The sequence below is a fragment of the Rhinatrema bivittatum genome, chromosome 6 (genome assembly GCF_901001135.1).
Source record: "Rhinatrema bivittatum chromosome 6, aRhiBiv1.1, whole genome shotgun sequence".
NCBI lineage: Eukaryota > Metazoa > Chordata > Amphibia > Gymnophiona > Rhinatrematidae > Rhinatrema > Rhinatrema bivittatum.
In genome coordinates, this window is record NC_042620.1 from 256,673,718 (window position 1) to 256,700,359 (window position 26,642).

The 26,642-nt window shown below is 45.3% G+C and overlaps 1 protein-coding gene across 9 annotated transcripts in view; it reads left to right on the forward strand.

The window, feature by feature from the left end:
- BCKDK (branched chain keto acid dehydrogenase kinase) overlaps window positions 1-26,642 on the forward strand; it is a 133,398-nt gene that overhangs the window by 51,040 nt on the left and 55,716 nt on the right. For all 9 annotated transcript variants that reach the window (XM_029606885.1, XM_029606889.1, XM_029606892.1 and 6 more), the window contains 4 exons: window positions 19,404-19,451; window positions 19,609-19,728; window positions 20,274-20,372; window positions 20,841-20,914. In XM_029606885.1, the coding sequence (XP_029462745.1) occupies window positions 19,404-19,451; window positions 19,609-19,728; window positions 20,274-20,372; window positions 20,841-20,914 (341 nt within the window). The remainder of the gene's footprint in view (window positions 1-19,403; window positions 19,452-19,608; window positions 19,729-20,273; window positions 20,373-20,840; window positions 20,915-26,642) is intronic.

Sequence of the window (26,642 nt, forward strand, 5' to 3'; positions counted from 1 at the left end):
TGTAAGACCCAGGTAATGATCAGAATTTTTAAAAAGTGTCTCTGAAGATGAGACGCTCCTCCAGTGCCCAAGGAGTTGTCCAAAAAGGGTAGCGGGAAGATTGAAATCCCCACCCCAGCAAAATATGCCCCTCCGCCCAGCTATTCAAAGAATCCATAACGTTTTTGGAAAAAGACACCTTGGTGTCTATTCAGAACATAAATATTCCCCAGAGTAAGCAACTCCCCATTAATGGACACTTTTTTAGAATCAAAAACCTTCCAAGAATATCTCGAAGGACAAGACTGTACGTCTAAAGATAAATTATGGGTAAACAAAATCCCCACCCCACAGTATTTATTTTTCTTTGAAGCTGGAGCAAAAAATTGAAGAGGGGTATAGTTTATGGCCCAGGAGGTGGGAAAAATGAGCCCTGAGATGTCTTTTCTTGACAAAAGATCATGTTCACTCCCAACGCTTCTGCTCCCTAAAGAAAAATGTTTGTTTAATAAGAAAATTAAGACCCTTAACATTCAAGGACATAAGTTTGAGGGACTCCATCAACCAAAGAGTAAAAAACTCGCACTCAACAAGCCACCCCTAAACTGCCCCCTAAACTGCACATAAAATATAACATGACAGCAAACTGTGAAAGATCGAAAGAACAAACAGCATAAAATGTCCCGAGGTTAAAGTCCTCATCCTACACTCGCCGTTCCCAGTGACAAGTGTGAGTTCGGCTGCCTCCTGAGATGCCTACCACCACCTGGTGCCCTCTGCCATTTGGGTCACTCTTACTTCTTTTCCACATGAGGATCCGAAGACGCTGAGGATTCTGTCTCTGGGACAGAGATGCCTGCCTTGTGCAAAGCCTCCACTGCCGCTTCCACAGATTTCAACGTAATAGGTTGGTCTTGAATATTGAACTGGAGGCCAAATGGAAAAGTCCATCTTTAGCAAACGCTTTCACGCCATAGGATGGCTAATATGTCCCAAAAAGTTCTGCGCTTGCAGATTGTGATCAATGAGAGATCCTGAAATATGTCCACCTGATAATCATTCCATATAATCTGACCCTTCTTCCGGGCCATTGAGCTACCTTCTCTTTCGGGATGAAATCATGAAAGCCAACCATTATGTCGCATGGAGGTTACCTCTGGATTGACCAAGGGCTGTATGTGCTCTATCAAGCTTAATAGCAGGCAAAGGTGCAGCAACATCATCTAATTCCAGCACCTGTGTGCAAATGCTGGTTACTACTTGAAAGCAGTCTTTATAGGCAGGCAATTCTGGAACACCCCTGAAGCGCACGTTAGACCTCCTCGATCGATTCTCCAGGTCTTCTTCATTTCCTCCACTGAATGAAAAATGCCTACCATTTCTTCCCAGCAGGACGCTGCATCTGTGGCCTGCTCCTCAGCCCACGATTCCATCTCTGTCATGCGGTTAACCAGATCAGCCACATCGCCCTGCAGCTCTGCAACCAGGCTGCCAAACTCCTGCTTTATATTCTCCATATCTTGGCGAATTTCAGCGAACCACCGGCAGAAATGTGCCTCTGACGGCATCCCTGCCAACTTGATGCTGGAACAGCGCTCGTCTTCTGCCACCTCAGGATCGCGGCTGGCAGCAGCCATTTCCTCCTCACCACAGCTGAGGGCCTACACGGTGTTGTGACCAGCAAAAGAAAACTTCCTCAAGTCAGTTTTTTTCTTCAGCTGGGACATACCAAGAGGTCTCCGAGCGCTCACATGGGAATTTCTATTTCAAATGACCTCGGCTGCGCTTGGATGCTAGCTGATTGTAGGGTTGGGACAGGAGAGCCGCGTTTAAGCTGCCATTTCACAGGGTGACGGCATTTTCAACATACCATACTTACCATATGTCCTCGCGGGGCCCCTTCAGTCTCACTTTTTCCTCAGAGCCCACAGGTTGTGGATCTTGGTCTCTTTTGCTGTGAGGATCCTTCAGTTTCATAAAAGTGCAGGATTTGTCATCTTTTTGTTTCCTACACTCCTGCAGCAAGATTCTTTGACAGATTTTTAAAAATTCTGCTGCAGTTGTGTGGCAAATCTGCAGAATTTTGCATAAGGATTCATACTTCTGACTATGGGGAAAAAAAAGTCAAAATTTTTTTTAAACCATTCATGTTGTTTGTTTCTAAACAATATTTAAACTATATACAAGTAAAAAAAATGTACCATGAGGGGAACTGACATCGATGTTCACCACACTGATGATTTTTGACCCATCAAGGAAGGAAACTTCCCTGAGCACAGAAGTTTGTCAGGGTCTATGGCCCAACAGACAAGTATTTCCCTCTGAGGTCTGCCTGCTAGCTGGGCAAGATCCACTCCCTGCCTGCACATACCAGTTGGGCTGAGAATTTGAATACACCTGAGAGTATGGTTATGAATCTCAGCATTTATTTTATCAGGAGGAATAAACAAGTCTCCTCTTCAACCTCTCCCCTATGCAGGAAAGGAGAAAATCTCCATCAGAGAACCTCTCCTTTGCCAGCTTTATTCAAAGAATGCTGAAGCCATTCCCTTTAGAGAAGGATGATCCAGAACCAAGATGCTGGACATTCTCCAGTTGTAGAGCCAACAAAGGAAATCATGGTGATCCCAGTTCATGAAATCCTTCAGGAGGTGCAGATGAGGATGAAGGAAAGCCCCATCTCTGTGGCTCCAGTAATTAAGGAGGCACACTCGATATATCATGTCCAGAAGACTCCTGGATTTGAGAAGCAGCAACTACTACACCAGTCTGTGGTGGTCGAATCTGTACTTGATGAAATGTTATGTTGTGCGCATACAATACAATTTTGTACAAATTTCATTGCCACTAACCCAAATCTTATGAAAAGCATTTTCTCTTTTCAGCCACATTTCATGAAAAGGCAAAAGATTAGAATGTTAATGGACGACCATACATTATCGGAACACAGTTTATAATTATATCATGCAGGCTAACATCTTATATGGCAAAAACAATAGTTAATGTGTGTGAAAGAGTTTGTTAGCATAAGTATTTCTCTGGACGGCACATTTAATAATGCCAACCAAGGCAGATAATAAAACAGTGTCCAAAACAAATATTAGAGTTTAGAAAAACTATGTGTGAAATAAAATATTGGGATGATCAAATTAAAACAGAAATATCCAGCACTCCAGTATATAATAAACAGGAAAATAACATCATAATTATGCAAAATTCAATATATTTGTTCACTTCTCAAGATTTCTTTGCCAAATCAAATAAGAAGTAAACCAATTGGAATTTGTATGTCACTTACAAAAAGAAAGTTGAGTGTTAAAAACAATTGAATGCTTCCTTATCCATATATATTATTCGTACTTTGAAGTTAGGGATACTGAATTTTTATCCAGTTTTGATAATGAGCAAGTGTACTTTTTATGTTACCAATAAAATGTATCTTATAGAGTATATGAACACAAATGTAATGATATTCTCTGATACTTCCACAGAGGCATCTCCCTTCTGTTTCCACACAGGGTGCTAAATTATTTTTTCCACAGATAAGCAGGCTGAATTAGCCATGCTTACTGGGTGCACGCCCCCTGGCGGCTCGGTACGGAACTTCTCTTAGAATGTTGAGAAAAAATTTGTCCTTGTCTCACTCCTGTGCGGTTGCTTCCTGCGGGATTGACTCCTTTCCCACAGTTCTTACTTTTCCTGCTATGGTAATGGTTGAGGTTCTTTTTTTCTCTTCACAGAAATAGACTTCTTTCTCTCACCTCACTTACATGATCCCCAATGGCACTTTTAGGTGTCAAAGGAAGATGCCAAAGGCCCCGGGTTTCAAATTTTGCCCATGTGGCAAAATAGTGTCCATCACCAATGGACATGAAAGATGCTACAGATGTTTGGGCCCGGATCACAACAAAGCTGAATGCCGCGATTGCGGCAGAATGACTCCGAGGGCACAATGACAATGGGCAGCAAAAATAGCACTGCTCAGAGATCCCGAGTCAAACCCACTCCTCTCCGGGCAGGCAAGCTAAAAGATCAGAGCCAAAGAAAAGGCGTCCTCTCTCGAACCTCCCAAGGGCTCTGGATTGGGTACCCAACCGCACACCAAGCGGTCCCATGCCCATTCAGCCCATCAAGCATCGAAGACTTCCAGGATGTTGAGTGTGTCGACTCGTTCGGAGTCGAAGCACCTCACCCCATGTGTTGACTAAATTAAAAGCAAAGGACTCGACGCATACGACACAAAACGTGAACTCCTCGACGCATACCACTAAAAAACACCAGGCCAAGGTCCTGTTGAACGGAACATTTCCAAAACATTAACTATAATGAATATGGAAACATGTGACGCTTTAGAGGAGGATATTCCAACACCTCCATCACATCCATCATCCTCCGCCCACCAGAAATGCCAAAGGTTAAGGGAAGAAACCCCTTCTCCTGCAAAAAGGAGAAAAACATCTAAAGCTTCAACTAAAGGCCTGGAGGCAGCAACCTCCAAATCAATCAAATCACACGTATTCTTCAAACTTTTTTCGACACTCTGGTGTCGACCCAAATTCCACATTCTCCATCTAGTCCTTCATAAGCAGAACTGGATACTATAATCATTCCTCCTTCGTCTGATCTCCCGTCTGGAGAGACAACAGTCAGGATTTTTCAAGCCCACCTTCTAAAGGACTAACAGGAGAACCTATTTACTCCTCCCCATCTTCACTGGAATCTCCAATAAGCATTCAGTCAGATCCTCCGGAAGAACAACCGGAATCTTCATCGCCCCCAGAGGACCTTTCGTACCCAAAATTCGTAGAGAAAGTGGGTAACACTTTACATCTGGAGATAAAAAAAAAAGAAAAATCCCGGATCTGGAGGAAGTGGTGAAGACTAAAACTGTGAAGGATTTCAAAGGGGCGTGGGATAAACACTGTGGATCCATAAAGTCTAGAGGATGTGAATGAAGAGAAGAGGCATGGGGGTGACTTGCGGGAATGATGGCTACTACCTGGAGATAATACCTTTATTCAATAAACATACACATGGCTAATGTGACTCCAACATTGCTCTATGCTTCAACGGCAAGAGGAAATGTGGAAAATAGGATTTGCATTCACAAAAAGGAGGGGAGTAGCTTGCTTGTTACGGCGGTTACTACCCCAAACCAAATAATGCCTGATACTTCACTTTCACTGCATATCCAACATAGCTCACTGGTTCAACGGCAGGGGGGAATGAAGAAAAGATGATTTATATTCAAGGACTGAATTACATAGTCTGAATAAGCAAATAAGCATGGGTGTAGCTTGCTTGTTACGGCGGTTACTACCCCGAATCAATTAAACATGATACTTCACTTGGCATACATATCCAGCGCAGCTCACTGCTTCAACGGCAGGGGGGAATGAAGTAAAGTGGAATTACATTCAGACAACCAACAAGGACTGAATTGCAGAGGCTAGGTAAACAAATAAGCGTGGGAGTAGCTTGCTTATTGCGGCAGTTACTACCCCTAACCAATTAAGCTAGATACTTCTCTTAGATGCAGCTCCAGCACTACTCTCTACAGCAATGGCGGGAGTGGAAGTGAAATAGAACCAAAAAGTTACCAAGGGCCAAGAGTAACAGATAAGCATGAGAAAAAAAACAAGTGTGAAAGCTTGCTGGGCAGACTGGATGGGCCGTTTGGTTTTCTTCTGCCGTCATTTCTATGTTTCTATATATGTGGCCTGCTAAAAATATTCGACATGCCAACGGAATTATCTGCTTTACTTTCCCACTCAGTACTAGGATGGTGTGATGGATAAACATGGGAATCACCTTTTTCCACATCATCAACTTCAAAGAAGAGAGATCTAAAATTTAGAATGCAAAAATCAAAGTATTATGGCGCTTCTAATCTACCACATGCATCCATAGAGGTAGAATCTGCTATGAAAAAAGCAAAAAGATCTAGGTTATATTCAAATACCCCTCCTACTAAAGATAGTAGATATTTGGACGGTTTTGGCAAAAAGGTGTTTCAAGGAGCAATGCTTAACGCAAAGATCCAACAACACCAATTTTATATTGCTCAATATTTATATGAATGTCTCCAGAAATTAAGATGAAATCAAACTCAGACACAAAAGACACCCAGAAAAAACAGGGTATACTAGACATGGAAGAAGGACTTCGTCATTTACTTCAGACGATTTACAAAGGGTTTGATACCTTGTCACATTTTTTCGTCAGCTATAGCAGCTCATAGAATAGCGTGGCTTAGAGCAAGTGCAATCAAAGAAGAGGTCCATGACAAACTAGCGAAAACATCCCATGTAGAGGAGATAATGTATTCAAAGAGAAACTCAAGGAGATGGTGATGCAATTAAAGGAACAAAGTGTAGCAATCTCATCTCTAACAGCACCCACAGACCAAGCTCCGCCACAGCGTTACTACCCGCTGTATAGGAAACCATTTTATCCCACACGATCATATAGGTCTTATATTTCTTGCAGATCTCCCCCATATCAACCTAGATCACAGCCAAATTCAACTTAAGGTCGGGGACAAAATTGATCTCAGAGAGCACCAAAACAGCCTCAACAGGCTGTTTCAAAACCACAGCAATCTTTTTGAACCAGAAGGGGTCACAGCAACATCTGCCCGTGGGTGGTTGACTCTTTTCATTTTATCAGGAATGGGTCAACATAACATCAGACCATTGGGTACTCAATATAGTAAAGAAAGGGTAGCTAAACTTCAACTCAAAGCCAAATTTACCACGCTTAACCCCACTTTCTCGGAAATCAGAGAAAATTCCACTTCTACTCCAGGAGATACAATTACTTCTACATCAGATTGTGCTTCAAGAACTACTGCATCATCAACTGAATCGTGGGTTTTACTCCCAATATTTCCTCATTCCCAAGAGGAGGTTTACATCCGATTCTGGAAAAATTCAAGATGTCATCTCTGAAAACAATTCTATCCTTTTTACAACCCAACGACTGGATGTGCTCTCTGGACCTCAAGGATGCATATACTCCTATTCCAATGCACCTACATTTGTGGCATTACCTTTGTTTTCAAGTAAACTCACTCCAATATTAGTACAAGGTCCTCACATTTGGCCTCTCCTCAGCACCCAGGGTATTCACCAAATGCCTAATAGTAGCTGTGGCCCACCTCCGAAAACAAGGCCTAAAACTGTTTCTATACCTAGTCGATTGGCTGATAGTAGCCAAAAACCCAAGTGTATTACAAAGACATCAGATTCAAATGATTACTTGTCTCGAAACTTTAGGCTTCATCGTCAATTACGAAAAATCTCACCTGACCCCATCTCAAACGCTACAGTTCATAGGCGCAATTTTAAACATACGCCTATACAAGACATTCCTCCCACAGGAAAGAATTTACACATTTCAGAATCTAGCCTCAACACTGCTATTACTTCCATATCCCACAGCCTGACAGGTCCTAACAATATTGGGACACATGGCAGCGACCATGTATGTAGTACCCCATACTCGTCTTCACAAGCACAGTTTACAATGGGGCCTGAAAACTCAATGGAAGCAACACTGCCATCCCATGTCAAAGAAAATAAAACTACCTCAACCAATGTCATACGACTTGGAATGGTGGCTGAACCCTGGAACCTTATAGTCGAGTGCCCCTTTTCGGAACCCAACTCATCAAATAGTACTAACCACAGATGCATCCACAAAGGGATGGGGAGTTCACATATTAGGCTTCAAAACATAAGGCCTTTGGTCCCCCAATGAACACTTACGCCAGTCAACCTTCTGGAGCTCCGAGCAATACAATATGCAATCAAAACTTTCTCCCACATCTTACACAACAAAACCGTCAAGGTCTATACAGACAATCGTGTAGCTATGTTCTACATAAACAAAGAAGACTGGTCAGGTTTGCGGATTCTTTTCAAAGAAGCAGTTTTGACAGTAGAGTGGGCTCTTGACTTACTCCATACGTCTCCAAGCAACCTATCTACCAGGGATAACAAACACAGAAGCCGACTGCCTCAGCATAATCTTTCACCCTCACAAATGGGAACTTCACCAAGCGGTAGCAATTTCCCTCTTCAAAGAATGGGGAACTACACACACAGATCTGTTTGCAACTGAACAAAACACAAAGCTTCAGAACTTCTGCTCCCTCTACCCAAGTCACCACAAAATAAACCAGGATGCCTTTCTGCTCAAGTAGACGAAATATCTACTATATGCATTTCCTCCAATTCCACTGTTAACTCGTACTACAGAAATGCATAGTGGATGAGTCAGATCTCATTCTCACAGCACTGGCATGGCCCAGACTATCCTGGTATATCTACCTAATGCATCTTTCCATACATCCACCAATCCTTCTACCGAGCAGACCAGATCTTCTGACACAGGATGAAGGATCGCTGCTACACCCAGTGCAGGCCTCCCTTCATTTAACAGCATGGAGATTAAAAGGGAAATATTAAGCCATCTTCAGATTCCAACAGAGATTACGGACATTCTCATCTCTTCAAGAAAACTATCCACAAGGAAAAATTATGCAGGCAAATGGCAAAGATATCGTCATTGGTATGTGTCAACAGGTCTCAACCCTATTTCCTCCTCCCCAGAAAATCTACTTGAATACCTTCATAACCTATATATTTCTGGGTTAGCCGTCTCTTCCATAAGAGTACATCTCAGCGCCATATCAGTTTACCATGCAACCGTGCAAAGAACACCAATATCCACTCACCCTCTAGTATCTCGATTCATGAAGGGTGCCTTAAAACGCAGACCTCCAATCACAAAACTGGCAATACCTTGGGACTTAAATGTGGTATTGGAAGCATTAATGCTCCCACCTTTTGAACTGATGCAAAATTCCTGACTTGGAAGGTTTTATTCCTGATAACCATAACATCAGCTTGACGAGTCAGTGAACTACAAGCCTTAGTCCACTACTCCCCTTACCTTCAATTCTATCACGACAAAGTCACCTTACGAACTCACCCAATCTTCCTTCCAAAGGTGGTTTCGACTTTTTATGTGAATCAGACCATTACTTTACCAACTTTTTTCCCAAAATCACACTTTAATAGTAGAGAAGCTCTGCTACATACGCTGGACTATAAACGTGCATTGGCTTATTACAAACGGAGAACTGCCACTACCAACAGGCATTCCCAACTTTTTCTATCTTTCATCCCGAATGCTCCTGGCTTACCAGTGACAAAAATAACTCTTTCCAGCTGGCTTTCTTGGTGCATATATTTCTGTTATTCTACGAGATCTCAACAGCTATCTTCCAAAGTAAAAGCTCATCAACTGAGAGCAATTTCAACTTCAGTTGCACACCTTCAGCAGGTCCCAGTAGAATACATCTGCAAGGTCTTCCCTGCATACCTTCACGTCTCACTATTGTCTACAGGATCAGACAAAATCCGATGCACTCATGTGATAGCAGATATTACATCACGCAACAAATTCATAAACTGTCCACCCTTCGCAAGGATATAAAAAAAAAGGGGAAGAAATAAAGGTATCAAATATATATTTCTTCCCTAGGGATTATCCTATGCTTCAGATTCTGACTAGGGAATCCCAGAAAGCATGGCTAATTCAGCCTGCTTATCTGCAGAAAAAAGCAGTGTTTTCCGTGGATAGCAGGATGAATTAGCCATGCTTACCCACCTATCTCCCTGGACATTTTTTTTTTACTATTAACCCTATCTCTGTTTTCTTCTCTAAATGCTCCTGGGCACCTTTGCTATATTACGAACTGAGGGAAAGGAGTCAATTGAGCAGGAAACAACCACGCAGCCACACAGGAGCAAGATAAGGACAAACTTTTTCTTAACATTCTAAGAGAAATTCTGCACCTGGCCACCAGGGGGCGCAGCCAGAAAACATTGCTAATTCATCGTGCTCTCCATGGTGTGTTTACGGTAAGCAAACTTGCTTTTGCTGTGGTTCTGACTTAACATCACAAGTTCAACAAGAACCACAAGAGAAGAGCCCTTATAAAATGCCTGTTAGTGCATATGGGGCTTTGCCAAAGACTTACAATATAGTATACAATTGTACATTGATGAATGTTGATGTAAAATCCATAATTATTTTGCTTAAATGCTAATATTTAAAATATAATTTAAAACCTGTTACTAAATTATACATGTGGGGAAATTTTAAAAAGGATTTAGATGCTTAAAACTAGGTTGTAACATGTAAATTTACTTGATGCATGTAAACTGGTTTTTGAAAATTGCTACAATATATACTATTGAATTATTATGTTTTACGTGTTAATGCACTTTACACGCATAAATAGCTTTTTGAAAATTGCTACGGTAGTAGGTCACATTTTACACGTGTAACTCCTTTGAAAATTACCTCCTTATCCATTTTTCAGAATTGTGTAACCTATATATTACAAGGAGCAATTTATGGATAGATGGAATGATTGTCACATAGCCATATTATTATTATTTTCTCGTCTGTAAAAAGACAAATTCAGATGTGTGAATTTCTTTTTAGAGCCTCCACTTAAAATGTTATGCATGTTTTACAAGACAATAAAACCAATATCAAATAAACAAAGGAATTCAATTAATGGACTTTAACTCAGTTTAGTCAAAAGTTTGCTGGGGGGAAACTCAAGAACTTTCTCTTGGATTCATCATACAAAGAATGCCTATTTTTTCTTCTTTTTGTTTTTTTTTTCCCAAAATTAATTTGGCTCTGTTAATATCCATCTTTAACAAAAAACTTTTCACAACTTCTTTGTTGTGTTTGTGGCATCGTGTGGACCCTTAGTTGCTGTAGAGATGACTCCTCCCACGGGGAGGGGCCCGTGGGGAACCACAGCGATAGGCTAGACTTAGTGAGCGGACACTTGTAGGTAGAAAGCTTTATTGTACTGCTGTAGGAAGATGGTATGAAGCAGGAAGGAAAGGCACTGAAGTCCGGTGAGGTGCCAATATGTTCTGACAGTCTCAGATGTAGAGTCTCATCCAGATGTTCAATGGTGGATAGGAACCCGCAATGCTGAAAAGCTAAGCCTGGTGAGTGGAGTTGGCGAATCGGATCAGAAAGGTACTCACAGGAGCGTAGTGCAGGCGTCTTCCTGGCAATGGAGATAGTGGGACCAAAGGTCCATGGTGCAGGATTCACTGGACAGATTGGCCCTCGAGGAACGAGTACCTAATAGCACAGAAGATCCTGAAATAAAAAGAGAGATACCCCCGAGGAGCGGGTGTCTAGAGCTTCGTTGGAGCGAGAATCCCTGGAGGGTAGCGAGGCGTCTAAGTGAGCAGCTTAGAGCAGCCAGAGTAGCTAAACCGAAGTCCTTGCTAACTCAATGAAGGTAGCGTAGAGGAGGCTTAAATACCCAGAGGTATTGACGTCATGCGGCGGGGACGCCCCCGAGGTTCCCGCCATAACATGTACTTTGGCATAGGCAATGTGCGTGCACGCGCCCTAGGAGGCCATGGGAAGGAGCAAGGTGGACTGGGACGCCCATGCCGAGTTGGAGACGCCGAGGGTTTTGGCACTCGGCACTGGAGGCAGCCATCTTGCCCAAGGAGGAGGAAAAGGGTACAAAAGAGGTTAGGTAGAGCAGTCGCAGCCGTCTGTGACCAACGGACACAACAGTACCCCTTTCAAAGGGCCCCCTCCAAGACCTCTTCCAGGTGGTCTGGGTTTTTGCAGGTGTGTCAGATGGAATTGACGTACCGTGTCCTTATCTGTGATGTTGGCCAGTGGTTCCCATGAGTTCTCTTCTGGTCCATAGTTCTCCCAGGAGATGAGATACTCCCTTGTCTTGCCTTTCTTACAGACATCCAAGATGTCATCCACGGCATATTCAATGTCATCCTCAGTGTCCAGATTAGTTGATTCTAGGGTCTTTTTGGAGAACTCTGAGGGGTAGATTTTCAAAAAGCGCGCCTTTGCGTACTTTTGTTGGCGCATCAGGCGCAAACAAAAGTACGCTGGATTTTAGTAGATACGCGCATAGCCGCTAAAATCCTGGATCGGCGCGCGCAAGGCTGCCGATTTCGTGTAGCCGGCGTGCGCCGAGCCGCGCAGCCTGCCACCGTTCCCTCCAAGGCCGCTCTGAGGAGGGAACTCGCTTTCGCCCTCCCCTCACCTTCCCCTCCCTTCCTCTATCTAAACCACCCCCCCGGCCCTATCTAGACCCCCCCCACCTTTGTCGGGCGATTTACGCCTCCCGGAGGGAGAAGTAAATCCCCGCACGCCAGCGGGCCGCTAGCGCGCCGAGACATGACCTGGGGGCGGTTCCGGAGGGCGCGGCCACGCCCCCGGACCGCCCCGGGCCGAAACCACGCCCCCGGGCCCGCCCCCGAAACACCGCGTCCCGCCCCCAAAACGCCACGCCAATCCGACACGCCCCCGACACGCCCCCCTCGAAAAACCCCGGGACTCGCTAAGTCCCGGGGTTTTTCGAGGGTAGGCCTATGGAACATAGGTGCACCGGCGTGCAAGGCCCTGCTCGCGTAAATCCGCCCGGATTTACGCGAGCAGGGCTTTTAAAATCCGCCCCTGAGAGTATCAAAGGTTTTAACAGAGAGACATGGAATGCATTGTGTATCTTGATTGATGGAGGTAGTTTCAAACTGTACGTCAGATTCCCTAATCGCTGAAGGATAGCAAAGAGTCCAGCATAGCAAGGAGCAAAGCGTGCTGAAGGATGTTTAAGGCAAATATACTTGGTACTTAACCAGACTTTGTTTCCAGGCTGAAACTGAGGTGCCTTGCGATTATGGGCATCATAAATTCTTTTTGCTTTCTGTCCTGCTTTAAGGAGTAGCTCCTTCGTTTGCTTCCAAAGTTCAGATAGCTCTGTTGCAGTGGTCTGTGTGGCAGGAGAAGCCACTGTTAATTGAATTGGCAGAGGAGGCAACGGTTGTCGTCTGTAGATTTATTTATTTATTTATTTAACATATTTCTATACCGGTCTTCATGAAGGGATTCATATCAGACCGGTTTACATGGAACTTAGGGGTTAACTAGTTGAGCTGGAAGGGAGAAGACCCCGTAAAAGTAGCAGGATGCGAGTTGATAGCAAACTCCACCCAAGGCATTAGTTCAGCCCAATCGTTCTGTCTAGAATTGATATAGGATTGCAGAAATTGCTTCAGTGTTCTATTCATCCTCTCAGTCTGACCGTTAGACTGAGCATGGTAAGCAGAGGTTAAGTCCAAGGCGATGTCAAATTTTTGACATATGGCTCTCCAAAACTTCGCAGTAAATTGTACTCCTCTGTCAGATAGGATATGCTTAGGCATTCCATGAAGGCGGAAGATGTGTTTGATAAAGAGTTTTGCTAACTCCGTAGCAAAGGGGAGTCCTGGTAATGCTACAAAATGTGCCATTTTGGAGAAGCGGTCAACTGTGACCCAAATGGTGTTGTTTCCATTGGATGGTGGCAGGTCTACCACGAAATCGGTAGCAATATGTGTCCAAGGTTCATCCGGGATGGTAGAGGTTGTAACAGGCCCCAAGGACGACCGGCTGGTGGTTTTTGCTTGGCACAGACAGCGCAGGAACCCACATACGCTTGTACGTCCTTTTTCATGGTTGGCCACCAATAGTACCATTGTAACATAGCTAGGGTATGACTCTGTCCAGGATGGCCGGCCAGACGGGAATCGTGCGCCCACTTCAACAGCTTCTTCCTTAGGTTTCTGGCCACCACCGTCTTCCCGAAGGGTACTACATGAGTGGTTGCAAGGACCACTCTTCCGGGGTCAATGATGTGACGGGGTTCATCTGGCACATCCTAAGGGGAGAAGGATCGTGTCAAGGCATCAGCCCGAGTGTTCTTCTCTCCCGGACGATACTTCAGAAGGAAGTCAAATCTGTTAAAGAACAGAGACCATCTTGCTTTGATGGTGATTGAGTCATTGAGCATGTCTGAGGTACTCCAAATTCTTGTAATCGGTGTACACTACTATTTATTTATTTATTTATTTATTTATTTAAAGGTTTTTTATATACCGCGGAACGTTACAAACATCACCTCGGTTTACAATGAACAATAATTTAGCAACAGGCTTTACAATCAATTCTCGAAGAACAAGCATTTTTGATGTTGTGTGCCTTCTAGCCAAGGATGCAATTCTTCAAAAGCCAGCTTGATTGCAAGAAGCTCTTTGTTTCCGATTCAATAATTTCTTTCGGCAGGCGAGAACCGCCTTGAGAAGAAGGAGCAAGGATGGAGCACATTAGATTCGCTATACTGGCTTAAAACCGCTCCCACACCAACGTCTGATGCGTTGACCTCGACGATGAATGGATGATGTGGGTTAGGATGGCAGGGGCACGGCTTCTTTTGAAAAGCCTCTTTGAGCGTCAGGCTGATATAGTTTCTGGAGACCAATTGGCGGCATTGGCTCCCTTCTTGGTCATAGCAGTTAGAGGGACTGTCAGTGATGAGTAGTTTTTAATAAAGGATCGATAGTAACTGATGAAGCCCAGATGCGGCGCAGAGCCTTCAGGCCTGTAGGTTGGAGCCAATCCCGGATACTTTCTAATTTCTTGGGGTCCGTCTGAAACCCGTTCTTAGAAATGATGTAACCCAGGAAGGGTACAAACTCTTTGTGGAATTTGCACTTTTCAAGCTTTGTGTACAGGTGGGACTCACGCAGGCATCTTAAAACTTTCTTGACATCCTCCTGATGAGTTTGCAGATCTTGGGAGAAGATCAATATATCATCGAGATATACTACTACGCATTGATAAAGTAAGTCCTTAAGATGTCGTTCATCATATTTTGAAAGACTGCAAGTGCGTTACTAAACCGAAGGGCATGACTAGATATTCAAAGTGTCCATCACGGGTGTTAAAAGCAGTCTTCTATTCATCTCCTTCACAAATACGCACCAAGTTGTAAGCACCTTTAAGGTCTAATTTGGAGAATATCTTGGCTCCTTGGAGCCTGTCGAACAGTTCAGAAATTAAGGGCAGGGGGTACCTGTCCTTGATGGTAATCTCTTTCAGACCCCTGTAATCGATGCAGGGGCATAAGGTGCCATCTTTCCTATGAAAAAGAAGCCTGCACCAGCAGGAGATTTGGAGGGTCTGATGAATCCCTTCTGCAGGTTCTCTTGTATGTAGGTGGACATGGCTTTACTCTCAGCTACTGAAAGAGGGTAAACTCTTCCTTTGGGAGGTTCTGAATTAGGCTTCAGATTTATGGCGCAGTCAAATACTCTGTGCGGTGGAAGTACATCTGCTTCTTTTTTTGAGAAAACATCCTGGAATGAGGCATATTGTGGAGGTAAGCCAAGTAACGATGGTGTAGTTGGCATGCAAATGAGTGGTGAAACTTCCACGAGGCACCGGCCATGACAGCAGGCCCCCACTGGGACAGTTCCAACATGGCTCAATCAAATTGTAGCATGTGATCTTGAAGCCAAGGCAGCCCAAGTACCACCGGCTGCATGGCCTTTTTTCCAATATGAGAAATGAGACTGATTCAGAGTGTAAAGCTCCGGTGCGCAGGCTAATGGCCTGAGTAGTCAATGAAACTTCTCCAGGAAGTGGTTCTCCATCGATAGAGGACAATAGCAAAGGCTTAGCTATTGGCGTGGTAGGAATCCGTAGATGTTCAACTAAGCGCTTCAAAATAAAGTTACCTCCGGCACCGGAGTCAATGAGAGTGAAAGTCTGAAATTCAAGGCCTCCGCAGAGCAGATACTGGTAAGGATAATGGAGGAGTAAGAGAGGTGAAGCCCAGGAGAAGTCCTCCTCAGATCCTAGGCCTGTCAGTTTCCCGGACAGATGGACAGGTTTGGATGGCGTTCTTCTGACTCCCACATCTCTTCCCTCCAATTCTGTCTTTACCTGACTCATTCTTTCATTTATAGCACCTGCTAGTGTTATGGTTCTCTGAAAATAAGAATGCTTAAAGCTACTAGCTGTAGAGAAAAGTTTATTAAAATGCTATAAATAAATCTTAGACAATAATAGGGTACCTTATGAAGAGGCAGAATGTCACGCAAGACATTAGCATAAACGCCCTCTCAAATGATTTTACTGATATCACAGCATTATATGGAATTTCGGTTGTATCTTTCCAATTCCTAAGCTAAGTTACATAATTGTCAAAATTTCTAAGATTAGCTTTCTATTATAAACAAATAATCTGAATGGCCATATGGTAATTTAATTCTTGTCTCACATATAAATGTTTTCTTGGAATTTGCCAGCATTAGCAACCTTGTGTTTGTTCTAAGAATATTTTCTATAATCTTAGATGGAATGTTGACTGGCCTTGTCCTTGTTCTAGTTCTAGATATGTTTCTGTAATATTAGATGGAATGTAAACTGACCTTGCCCCTGTTTTTAGATGGAATGTCAAATAACCTCATATCAGTTCAAATGTTCTATAACCTTGTAGCTTAGAATCTTTATCTAGCTTATAGTATCTGTCTATACAAACAACTACAACATTGTAATTTAAATGTAATGTTACAATGTTATATTTGTTAGCAGTTATAAAGGCTGCTTATAAAAAACTTAGAACAAGAATAATGGCTTTTTGTGTAAATGTCAAAAAGTGTTTCACTGAGACTAAGGGCCTATGAATACCCACATCATTAGCCTATTAGTACAATTCTGCTGAGTCATTAGAACTCAGATCTTCTACTCAGACCTTCCCAAAATTCAGAGAACCAGGAATTCTGGGAAATATAATTACATTGAGAATCCATTTTGATTTCCATACACATTCTTAAAGATAAAAAAAACCTTGCTTCATAGTTCTGTGCATCACTTCTAAAGCTGTGTTTTGTGCAGAGACTATACTAATACCACTAAATCATTACAAAGGTCTGTATACAGAAAGACGCAACAAGGTGGCATGGCTTATTCATTGGAAACTGCGTAAACATTATAACATTGACATATCAAAAAATATTGGAAACACAACCCTAATAGAATAGAAGAGAATGAAGAAGTTGTAATCACTTGAGATATTCCTAGTACCACCAACAGGAAGTTCAGTGCTAGAAAACTAGATAATGTGGTAAAGGAGAAAAACACAAGAAAGGCATATATGATAGAGTTGTCAATACCCAGCAACTATTCTGTGGATCGTGTGAAGAAAGCAGAGATCCTTAAGTACCAAGAAAATGTAGAAGAATGATACAGAAATAGTTCCAATTATATTGAGTATCAATGACTTGATTAAGAATTTCCTTGCACACCTAGATATGTTACTTATAAAACTTGCACCCTATGAACTCCAGGAGGAGGCTCTTTTGGACGCAATGCAAATACTAAGAAGGGCATTAGCAGTGAATTTGAGAATGAGGTCATTCCTCAACATACCCTGGCTTACAAATGAGGTTTGTTTCTGTCAAGGTACGTGCAATGTTGGAGAAACTAACCCCATGAGAACTGGCAGAAGCACAAATACAGTGGAACTACAGAGAGCTACTTCAGATCAAGATTTGACACAGTAGTGGTTAAGAAGAGGTGAACCCAAACCTATAGGTGAGAGATTAATAATTGCAGCACAGAATAGTGGACCTTGGACAAAATGGTTCACAGCTAGCATAGAAAAAATTGGTAAAACAGACAAATGCCGATTCTGCAATGCAAAATTGAAAAGTTACACTTCTCATCACTGGATCTGCTCGTCAGACGGCCTGTTTACAGAAAGGCACAACAAGGTGGCATGGCTTGTTCATTGGAAACCGTGTAAACATTATAACATCCAATATACCAAAAAAACACTGGGTGTACGACCCTAACAAAACAGAGAAAAATAAAGAAATTGTGGTCACCTGGGACATTCCTATTCTAACTGATAGGCAGATTAATGTCAACTCTTCCCCCCCCCCCCCCCCCCCCCGGATATTGTGATGAAGGAGAAAAACACAACAATGGCATTGCTGATAGCAGTCTCAGGATCCAACAACTATTCTGTGGATCGCATGGAGAAAGCGAAGATTCTTAAGTACCAGGAGATGCAATCAGAGACCAAGAAAATGTGGTGGAAAGATACAGAAATAGTCCCAATTATAATGACCTGATTAAGAAAAATTTCCAAGCACTCCTTGATGTGTTACACCCTATGAATTCCAGAAAGAGATTGTCTTTGGCACAATGCAAGTACTACGAAGGGCATTAGCAGTAAAGTTGAGAAATTGAGATCATTCCCAACATACCCTGGATTACAAATGAAGTTCATTCCTGTCAAGGTATGCGCAAAACCAAACTCATTTGGAGACCCTGCCCTGAGAGAACCACAGGAGACAGCAGGACCCAGAGCGTGAGGCTTGAGAGGTTACTCGTGCCACCAGCTGAAAACCTAAGGAAGGAGCCAACGGCCAGAACTGCAGGGCTAGTGTGGGGTTTTCCCCCTCCCCCCATCAGCTGAAGATAACCACTGTCCTTGCCACTTCTCTCCTGCAATGGCCATGGGAGCCACAGACAGCCATTGCCTGGTAAGAGGTTGTGTCTTCAGCAGACAGAGTGCTGCATCAGGTTCAGATGAGCAAAGGCAGAGAGTGAGAGTGCACTGGAGTGGGGAATGAAGGATGGGATAGGGGTGTGTACGTGTGTGTGTGCACTTGCCTACTGCTAGATTTAAAGAAGATCTTTGGAAATTGTATATACTCCATGGGGAACACTTTTTTGCAATCTTGTTTGATTTTGCCTATGCTAAATCAATATCGTTTGGTACCTCTGGGTGACAGTAGTGTTTACCTCCTTAGAAGAAATTTGCATAGCATTTCAGTCCATACATTCACTAGATATTATTGCCTTGATACTGCCTCTCACTGGGATTTGAGATTTGACTTATTGGTACTACAAGGTCCTTTCTCGGAATAGTGCTGAACCATTACCCTGGTTTTGTCTTAGTTTCAGGTGTTTCTTCATGTTTTCTGTTTCAGTATGGAAGGATTTCCATTGAAAACCACAAATAAGAAAAAGGACCACTCCCCAAAATTGAGGAAGATGATTGTATAACTCTATTAAGATTGCTTATCTTAAGAGGAAGTGGAATTAATTACCTGTAATATTTGTTTCTTGATGACAGCAGCTCAATGGTGGTATACAAGCAATCTCTTTCCCTTTAGGAAATTATCCTTTTTTCTGTATAATTTTTGCTAATCATTAAATTAGATTGCATTTGGTTCATTACTGAGTAAGTCCCCTATTGCTCATACACAAAAGCATTTTCTGGCAGGCTCTCCAGACATTCTCCCACCAGCTTATGTTGCCCATGTGTATGACTCCATTGACTGCTATTACTAGAGTCAATACTACAGATAATTAATTTCATTTTAGAATAATGTGCTAAAGGGAGAGCACATATTATAGTACTGATGCTATAGAGCTATTACACTGATGCTGTGTTATAATATCACATTTTATTTTCTAACCTTTTGTTTATTCTTCCTTAGCATGAGCTATACATCCGAGCCTTCCAGATACTGAGTGAGTTCCCTCCGGTAAGTCACCTGGTGAAAAGCAGTAATGGAGGAGAATGTCATTTAAGGAAAATAAGCCAATTGCCTGTTTTAACTATTGCAACTGAAGGATAGTCCCGCCCTTGTCCCTCTCGGGTTGATAGCTTGACCCTCGTACTCTTTCGTTTTCTTTCCACAGATAACAGACCAGGAAATGGAAGGCCAGTACTGCAAGCTGTTACGCCAGCTGCTGGATGACCACAAGGACGTGGTGACACAACTGGCAGAGGGACTCCGGGAGTCACGCAAGCACATCCAGGTATTCTCTGAGAGACTCTGCAACAAAAGCAACCAGGGTTCTCCTTTTCTCTTGCACTGTGGTTCCTACTATGGTGTTTTATGGTATTGTTAGTAATCTTTATATTTTTTGATTCTTTTCTTCTCCCACCTCTTTGAGAGGGAAGGAGTGATTGAGGTTCCTCTTGGTTTCCAGAGATCAGGAAGAAAAAAAATTCAAGGCTTAGTGAAGTTGTAGCTATAGTGCTGTTCTACCACCCTTCTGCCAGTGTTGAAGCTTATCTCTGTGTTACACTGCTTTCTTCCCACCAAATAAAGCTCCTGATTGACTCGCTTCCACTCCTCAAATCATCCAACTAGGCTTCTACATCCAGTATGATTTGTGCCTGTTCCTCTTTCCCCTTCAGGCAGTGCTGCCAGACCTGCCATCTCAGAGATAGCTGCACCTTTTATTTTTAAGTGTGTATATGGTAATTGTATTTGTGAGGGCTGTATGGCATTAAAGGCATTGTAGTAAGAGTGCCTGGTACATACACAAATATTTTTTTTTCACTTCCTTTGTGTTAGGATGAGAAACTGATTCGCTTTTTCCTGGATAAGACCCTGACATCACGATTAGGTATCCGGATGCTGGCAACACACCACCTCTCCCTACACGAAGACAAGGTATCTCTTCTTCCTTCTGCCTGTCCGCCCCTTCACCCTTTAATTCAGACTGACCTGACCATGACTGCGTGAATTGGTTTGTAACTCAATGTTACCATTGGTGGGAAGGAGGATTTCATCCCAACTCTGGCTTCTCCTTGGGATTACTGAGTGCTGCCAAAGCAGTACTCTTGTCTCTTTACAAGGGAGATTGGTTAGATGAGCTTTGTTCATACAGTAACGCCGCATGTTGCCTTCATTTAACTAGAAAAAAGGCAACAACAGGATGAAGAACCCAACCTTTGGAATCACACATATGTGTCCCCTCAAGATTTTTTTATTTCTTTTACTTTTTTAAATCATATTTTATTAAAATCTGCAGCATAAGAGTAGGGGAGCAACATACCCTGCTCAATCTGAGAGGAAACTTGGAAGCAAAAGGATTATAAGAGCTGTGCTTCTATAGAACCTGTGTTCTCTCCTTTGCAGCCAGATTTCGTGGGGATCATCTGCACCCGCCTGTCCCCGAAGAAGATCATCGAGAAGTGGGTAGACTTTGCCAGGTATCCTCAGCATAGCAGTGTAACTGAAGTTGGTTGTCCCTACTGAAATAACTTTTAATATGGGAAGGTCAAGTTTATAGTACCCAAAATGGGCAATCTGAGGAACTGCAGCCTTTGCGTTCTCAGGTGGAGTGGTATTCTACATAGTGTTACATAATGCTTGTGAAAAACATCAGTCAGCATGGTTAATCAAATGATATTGTGACCTTACAACAAAATCCTTGAGTATTTAGACCCAAGTGACTAATCAATAGGAAAGCATTTTTAACAGAGGTTTATGCATTGGTTTCTCTGAAGATAAGGTTCAGTCACATAGATGGATGATGTCGACATCGTCTTGTAGCATCCACCTGACCTTTTTCCAGTACTTTCTAGGAAATTCTTAGAAATCCTTTTGGGCATTTGTTCCTGCATCTCCATAGCATGCCTTAGTTCCTCTTTTTCTGTGTGGCTGTACAGATATTTTTTTCAAAACTAAACACTGTTCCCTGTACGTTCCCGGATCATTCCAGACTTCTGGGTTTATGCATCCGTGCCAGCAGATGGAGACAGAGAAAGTTTAATGGACACTGCTTGATAAGCACTGGTGCCACCTGCGGTTCCTCAGTATTTCTCTGTCTCCAGCAGATGGTGACTGGTGCATTCACCTGCAGTTTCTGGTGATTTTTTTCTGTCTTTTTTTTCTTTTTCCTTTTCTTTTTCTCAGGAGCATTTCTTCCAGGGGTCTCTGGGGGAACCCTTCCCTGTTTGGTTGAGGTGGACGAGCTGGAGGTTGGTGACCTCGCTCCGGCTCCCATCCGTGAAGTGCAAATATGGTGGTCCACATCCCTCCCTTCATGATGCCGCCTAGGTGGGTTTTCAGCTCGGGGCAGCTGCTTTTTGTTTTTAGGGCTCTCTCTCCTTGCTTTCAGGCTGAGCTGAAGCTGGATAGCTCCCCTCTGCCTTAGGAGAGTAGGGGCCCTGTTATTTTTGTAAAGTTTAAAAAAACAAAAAAGAAGCAGTTTCAGCAGGAAGCAGCTGCAGCGGGGGCGTTAAGTCTCTCCCAGGCTCTGCGGGTGGCATTTTCACTATTGGGGTGCCGTTTTTCGGGGGAGGGTCTCGCTGTGCTCTGTGGTTAACCGCATGCTATGGTTCGTGGTCAGGCCTGCCGCATGGTTCCTGCCCCGCGGCAGCATGTGTATCGGGTGGTGAGGGGCCTTCTCTTTCCCCTCCCCCCATGAAACGCCGGCGCGTTAGGCCTCCTGCCGCCCTTCACTTATCTACTCCATCAAGGTCCCCTATTTTTCGATCAGGTAGATCGCGTCTGTCTAGCGGCTTGGCTTTTGAAAGGTGACGTTTAAGGCACAGGGGATACCCAGAGCCAGTTATTACTACCCTTCTGCATGCGAGGTACACGTCTACCTCGTTGTCTTACGTCTGAGTCTGGAAGGTTTTTGAAGCTTGGTGTGTGGCCAAAGGTGTTGCTGTTTTGCGGGATTCGGTGTCTCAGATTTTATCCTTTCTGCAAGATGGCTTGGGCAAAGGCTTGGCATTTAATTCTCGCCAAGTTCAGGTAGTGTCCTCTCATTCTGATGTTGTATGGTTTCTTCGAGGGGTCAAGAATTTTCGTCCTCCAGTACGGAAGATCTGTCCATCTTGGAATCTTAATCTGGTCCTTCGAGCTTTGTGTGAACCACCTTTTGAGCCTTTTCGTAGGGCGACTCTTTAAGGATTTGAACTTGAAGGTTGTTTTCCTGGTAGCCATTTGTTCGGCACGGAGAATATCAGAGTTGCAGGCTTTATCTAATAGGGACCTGTTCCTACAGATTTCAGATTCCAGGGGTGTCCTTAGAGATAGTTCCATCTTTCCTTTCCAAGGTGGTCTCAGCTTTTCATGTTAATCAGACGGTCAAACTTCCAGCTTTTCCCAATTTGGATGTTGCTTCTCCTCATGCAAGGGAACTCAGGCATTTGGACGTTCGGAGAGCCTTACATTCAGGTCAATACAGTAGAGTGCGGCCACGGTTACCCTGCTCTTAACCCGCTTTCTATTCACTTTTCGGCCGCATTAGTCCAACCCGCGGTACGCTATCCCCTTTAACCCATTCTTACCCCCTCTTTAAATCACCGGGTAACCCCTTCCGCCTGCGGCATGTATATTAGATGTAAACAATCGAATTAGTTATTCCCTCCCATACAGTAACACGCGCCCCGACTATCGCTTTTTTAACCTGCCGTTTTGCCGCGCGTTTAACCTGCTAACTTACCGCCTACCCTTACCCCTGCGTTAGAGGCAGGGGTAAGGGTAGGCGGCAAACTTTCCCCCAGCCCCCCTCACCTGCCCTGGCCGCGTCCATGGGTGCTGGTATCCGGGGCAGCCCCAGTCCTCTCAACCTCCTCCCGAAGCAACGAAAGCGGAAAAAAGCGAAAAAGTGAAAAAGTGAAAAAAAAAAAGTAGCAACGAAGCGACTTACTTTTCTTGCAGCCCTCCTCCGGAGACGGACATCGGCGGAATCGGACCGCGGCTCCCCTGCCTCCCGGAGGCAGCTGCCGGCGAAGATGGATGCATGCATGGACGAAAGTGGCCCCTGTGCGTGCAATTGGGCCGCTCAAGGCGTGACGTCACGACGTTTGGCGTCACGGCATGTGACGTCACGTCTTGAGCGGCCAAATTGCACGCACAGATACCAGCGTGTCCGTGAAGCATTAGGCCAGCGCACCTATACAGTACTCTATACAGCGCACCTATACAGTAAAATGGGTTGCGCGGGCCTAACTCTATACAGTACTCTATACAGCACTCTATACAGTAAAATGGGTTGCGCGGGCCTAACGCTTCACGGACGCTTCTTGGACGCGGCTTGCATTTGCAAGCTATTTAAATACAGTATCGAGCGGTAGGTGAGCTGGACTATGCGTGCAGCAACCGCAGGTGCGCCCGGCACTAACGCAGCTCTTCCTACCGCTCCTTACTGTATCGGCCTGTGAGTTATCTGGAGGTGACCAATGCCTTTTGGAGATCTGATCACCTATTTGTTTTGTGGAGCGGTGCAAAGAAAGGGCTCCAGGCTTCCAAAGCTACATTGTGAGGTAGCTCAAGAAGGCTATTGGATCAGCCTATATTCTTAAGTTCCGCCAGCTGCTGGATGGTTTACAGCCTCATTCTACTCGATTGCAAGCGGCCTCGTGGGCAGAGGCTCAGTTGATGTTGCCACAAGAGATCTGTCGGACGGCTTCTTGGAAGTCGCTGCATACTTTTTCAAGACATGATCGCCTAGACGTCCAGGATCTGGAAACGCATTCTTTCAGTGAGAGTGTTTTGCGAGCGGGACTATCCAGGTCCCACCCCGGCAAGGGGGCTTTGGTACATCCCAGGAGTCTGGAATGATCCAGGTATGTACAGGGAAAGGAAAATTGGTTCTTACCTGCTCATTTTTGTTCCTGTAGTTCCACGGATCATTCCAGAGCCCGCCCGCCCGCTTGATGGAGGTGGAGAGACTTCCGCTCAGTTGTGCTCTTTTTTTTCTATGCAGATTTTTCTTCAGAGCTTTAACAAGTGTTTTCAGGTTTTTTACAAGTTTTTGCAAGTGAGTTTTTGTGCTTGGGTACAGATCAATACTGAGGAACTGCAAGTGGCACCAGTGCTTATCAAGCAGTGTCAGTTAAACTTTCTCGGTCTCCATCTGCTGGCACGGATGCATAAACCCAGGAGTCTGGATTGTTCCCTGTACGTACCTGGATCAGTCCAGACAGTGGGTTATGTCCCCAATCCAGCAGATGGAGTCAGTCAAAGCTTCGAGGGGGCGTCACCATGAGTACTACTACCCCCTCTGCAGGAGTTCAGTATCTTCTGACTCCAGCAGATGCGAGTAGTGAATTCGGGTTGCTCCCGCTTACCTTAGGCATTTCTTGTATTTCTTGTATTTCTGGGACTTCTTATCTGGTTTTGTTTTCCTCTGCCTACTTCTTGTTGGATCAAGTTTGTTTGAAAAAAAAAAAAATATATATATAGAGGTTAGAGGGTTCTAATTGGGAGGCGTGGCTTCCCTCTGTGTTTGTTTGCTCTCTACTTCTTCTCTATTGCGAGCGGGGTAAGTGCAGTATTTTTGGTTTGCTTTTTCCCTGCAGCTTTTCTTCGACAGAGGGACTCGCGGAGGCCAGTAGGACCGGCCTCACCGCGTTCTCTCCCTTGCCCGCGGCCATTTTCGCGGCTCCTCGTGGGCTGCAGAGGCAGGCAGGGAGATCGTCGTCGGCGGGTCGCGCGGCCAGGAAGGCCCCCCCGCGGTGCCGCTTCGTTTTTCGGCGGGTTGTGCAGGCCGTCCGGGCCCCCCCGCGGCGGCGCTTTCTCTCTCGGCCCCTCCCCCCGCCCCCCCCCCCCCCCCGAGGCTCTGCCGGGTGGTTTTTCGTTTGCCTGCCGGGGCTGTGCCTTCTGACGGCTCCGATGCCACGGCCAGCGTGCTGCTCGGCCTGCGGCGAGCCCGGCTCGCGGATTTCTAGGGAGGGCATCTGTGCGAGGTGTCTCCCCGGGGGGGAAGGCACCTCGGGGCCCCTCAACGATTTCCCTCGGATGGCAGGCTTGCCCGGGCAGCGTGGGCCGGCCCCTCCCCCATTCCTGGCGGGAACGGCGGCCATTTTACATGCTATGCGCCCTGAAGGGGAACAGGCAGCGCTGGGGGCCGGGGATGCAGAGGATTCTCCTCCACGCTTGCTTCCGGAATCGGACCCGGAGACGGTCACGCAGGGGCAGGGTTCCCCGGGGCCCCCCCCCTCGGAGGTCCCCTCGGGTAGACCGGGGTTTTCCCCGGAATTTATTCTTTTGATGCACACTGCATATCTGCAGGGCCTTGAGGCTCCCACGGGACCTCCTCCAAATAAGATACCGTGGCCCTCGCTACCTTCCCCGGCCCCCCCGCTCCGGCGGGCGTGGGGGCCCCCCTACCTACCGCTCGCGCCCGGCTCCCGGTGGGCTCGGGGGCAGCGGGCACAGGACCAGGTTCCCCTGGATCGGACCCGGCGGACCCGGGTCAAGGGGACTCCACTTCCGAGGGTGATGATCCGCGCACGCTGCGTCTGTTCCAGCGGGAAGAGCTGGATGACCTACTCCCACAAATTATTAAGGAATTGGACCTCGATCCACCGCCGGAGCCGCCCGCTCCCGTAGCGCCCGCTGTGGTCACTTCCTCAAAGAAGGGGGATCCGGTCTTGGCAGCCCTGAGACCGAGAGCTCGGGCTTTTCGCATTCATGAGTCTTTCCTTCAGCTCCTCACCAGGGAATGCGATGCCCCGGAAGCTTCTTTCCTTCAGCTCCTCACCAGGGAATGGGATGCCCCGGAAGCTTCACTTAAGGGCAGCCGAGCCATGGAGAAGCTGTATCCGCTGCCGAAAGATTTCCTAGATCTCATCAAGGTACCTAAAGTGGACTCCGCGGTGACAGCGGTCACGAAGAGGACGACCATCCCAGTGACGGGGGGATCGGCCTTAAGAGACACGCAGGATCGCAAGCTGGAAGTCTTCCTCAAGCGGGTCTTCGAGGTCCCCGCGGTAGGGTTGCGGGCGGTGATGTGTAGTTCGCTGGCACAGCGGGCCAGCCTTCTCTGGGTGCAACAGCTGCTCACCTCCCAGGTTCTACCGGCCGGGGAGGCCGCCCAGGCGGATAGGTTGGAAGCGGCGGTTGCGTATGGGGCTGATGCCTCCTATGACCTGTTTCGGGTCCTCGCCCGCACCATGGCCTCGGTGATAGCAGCACGCC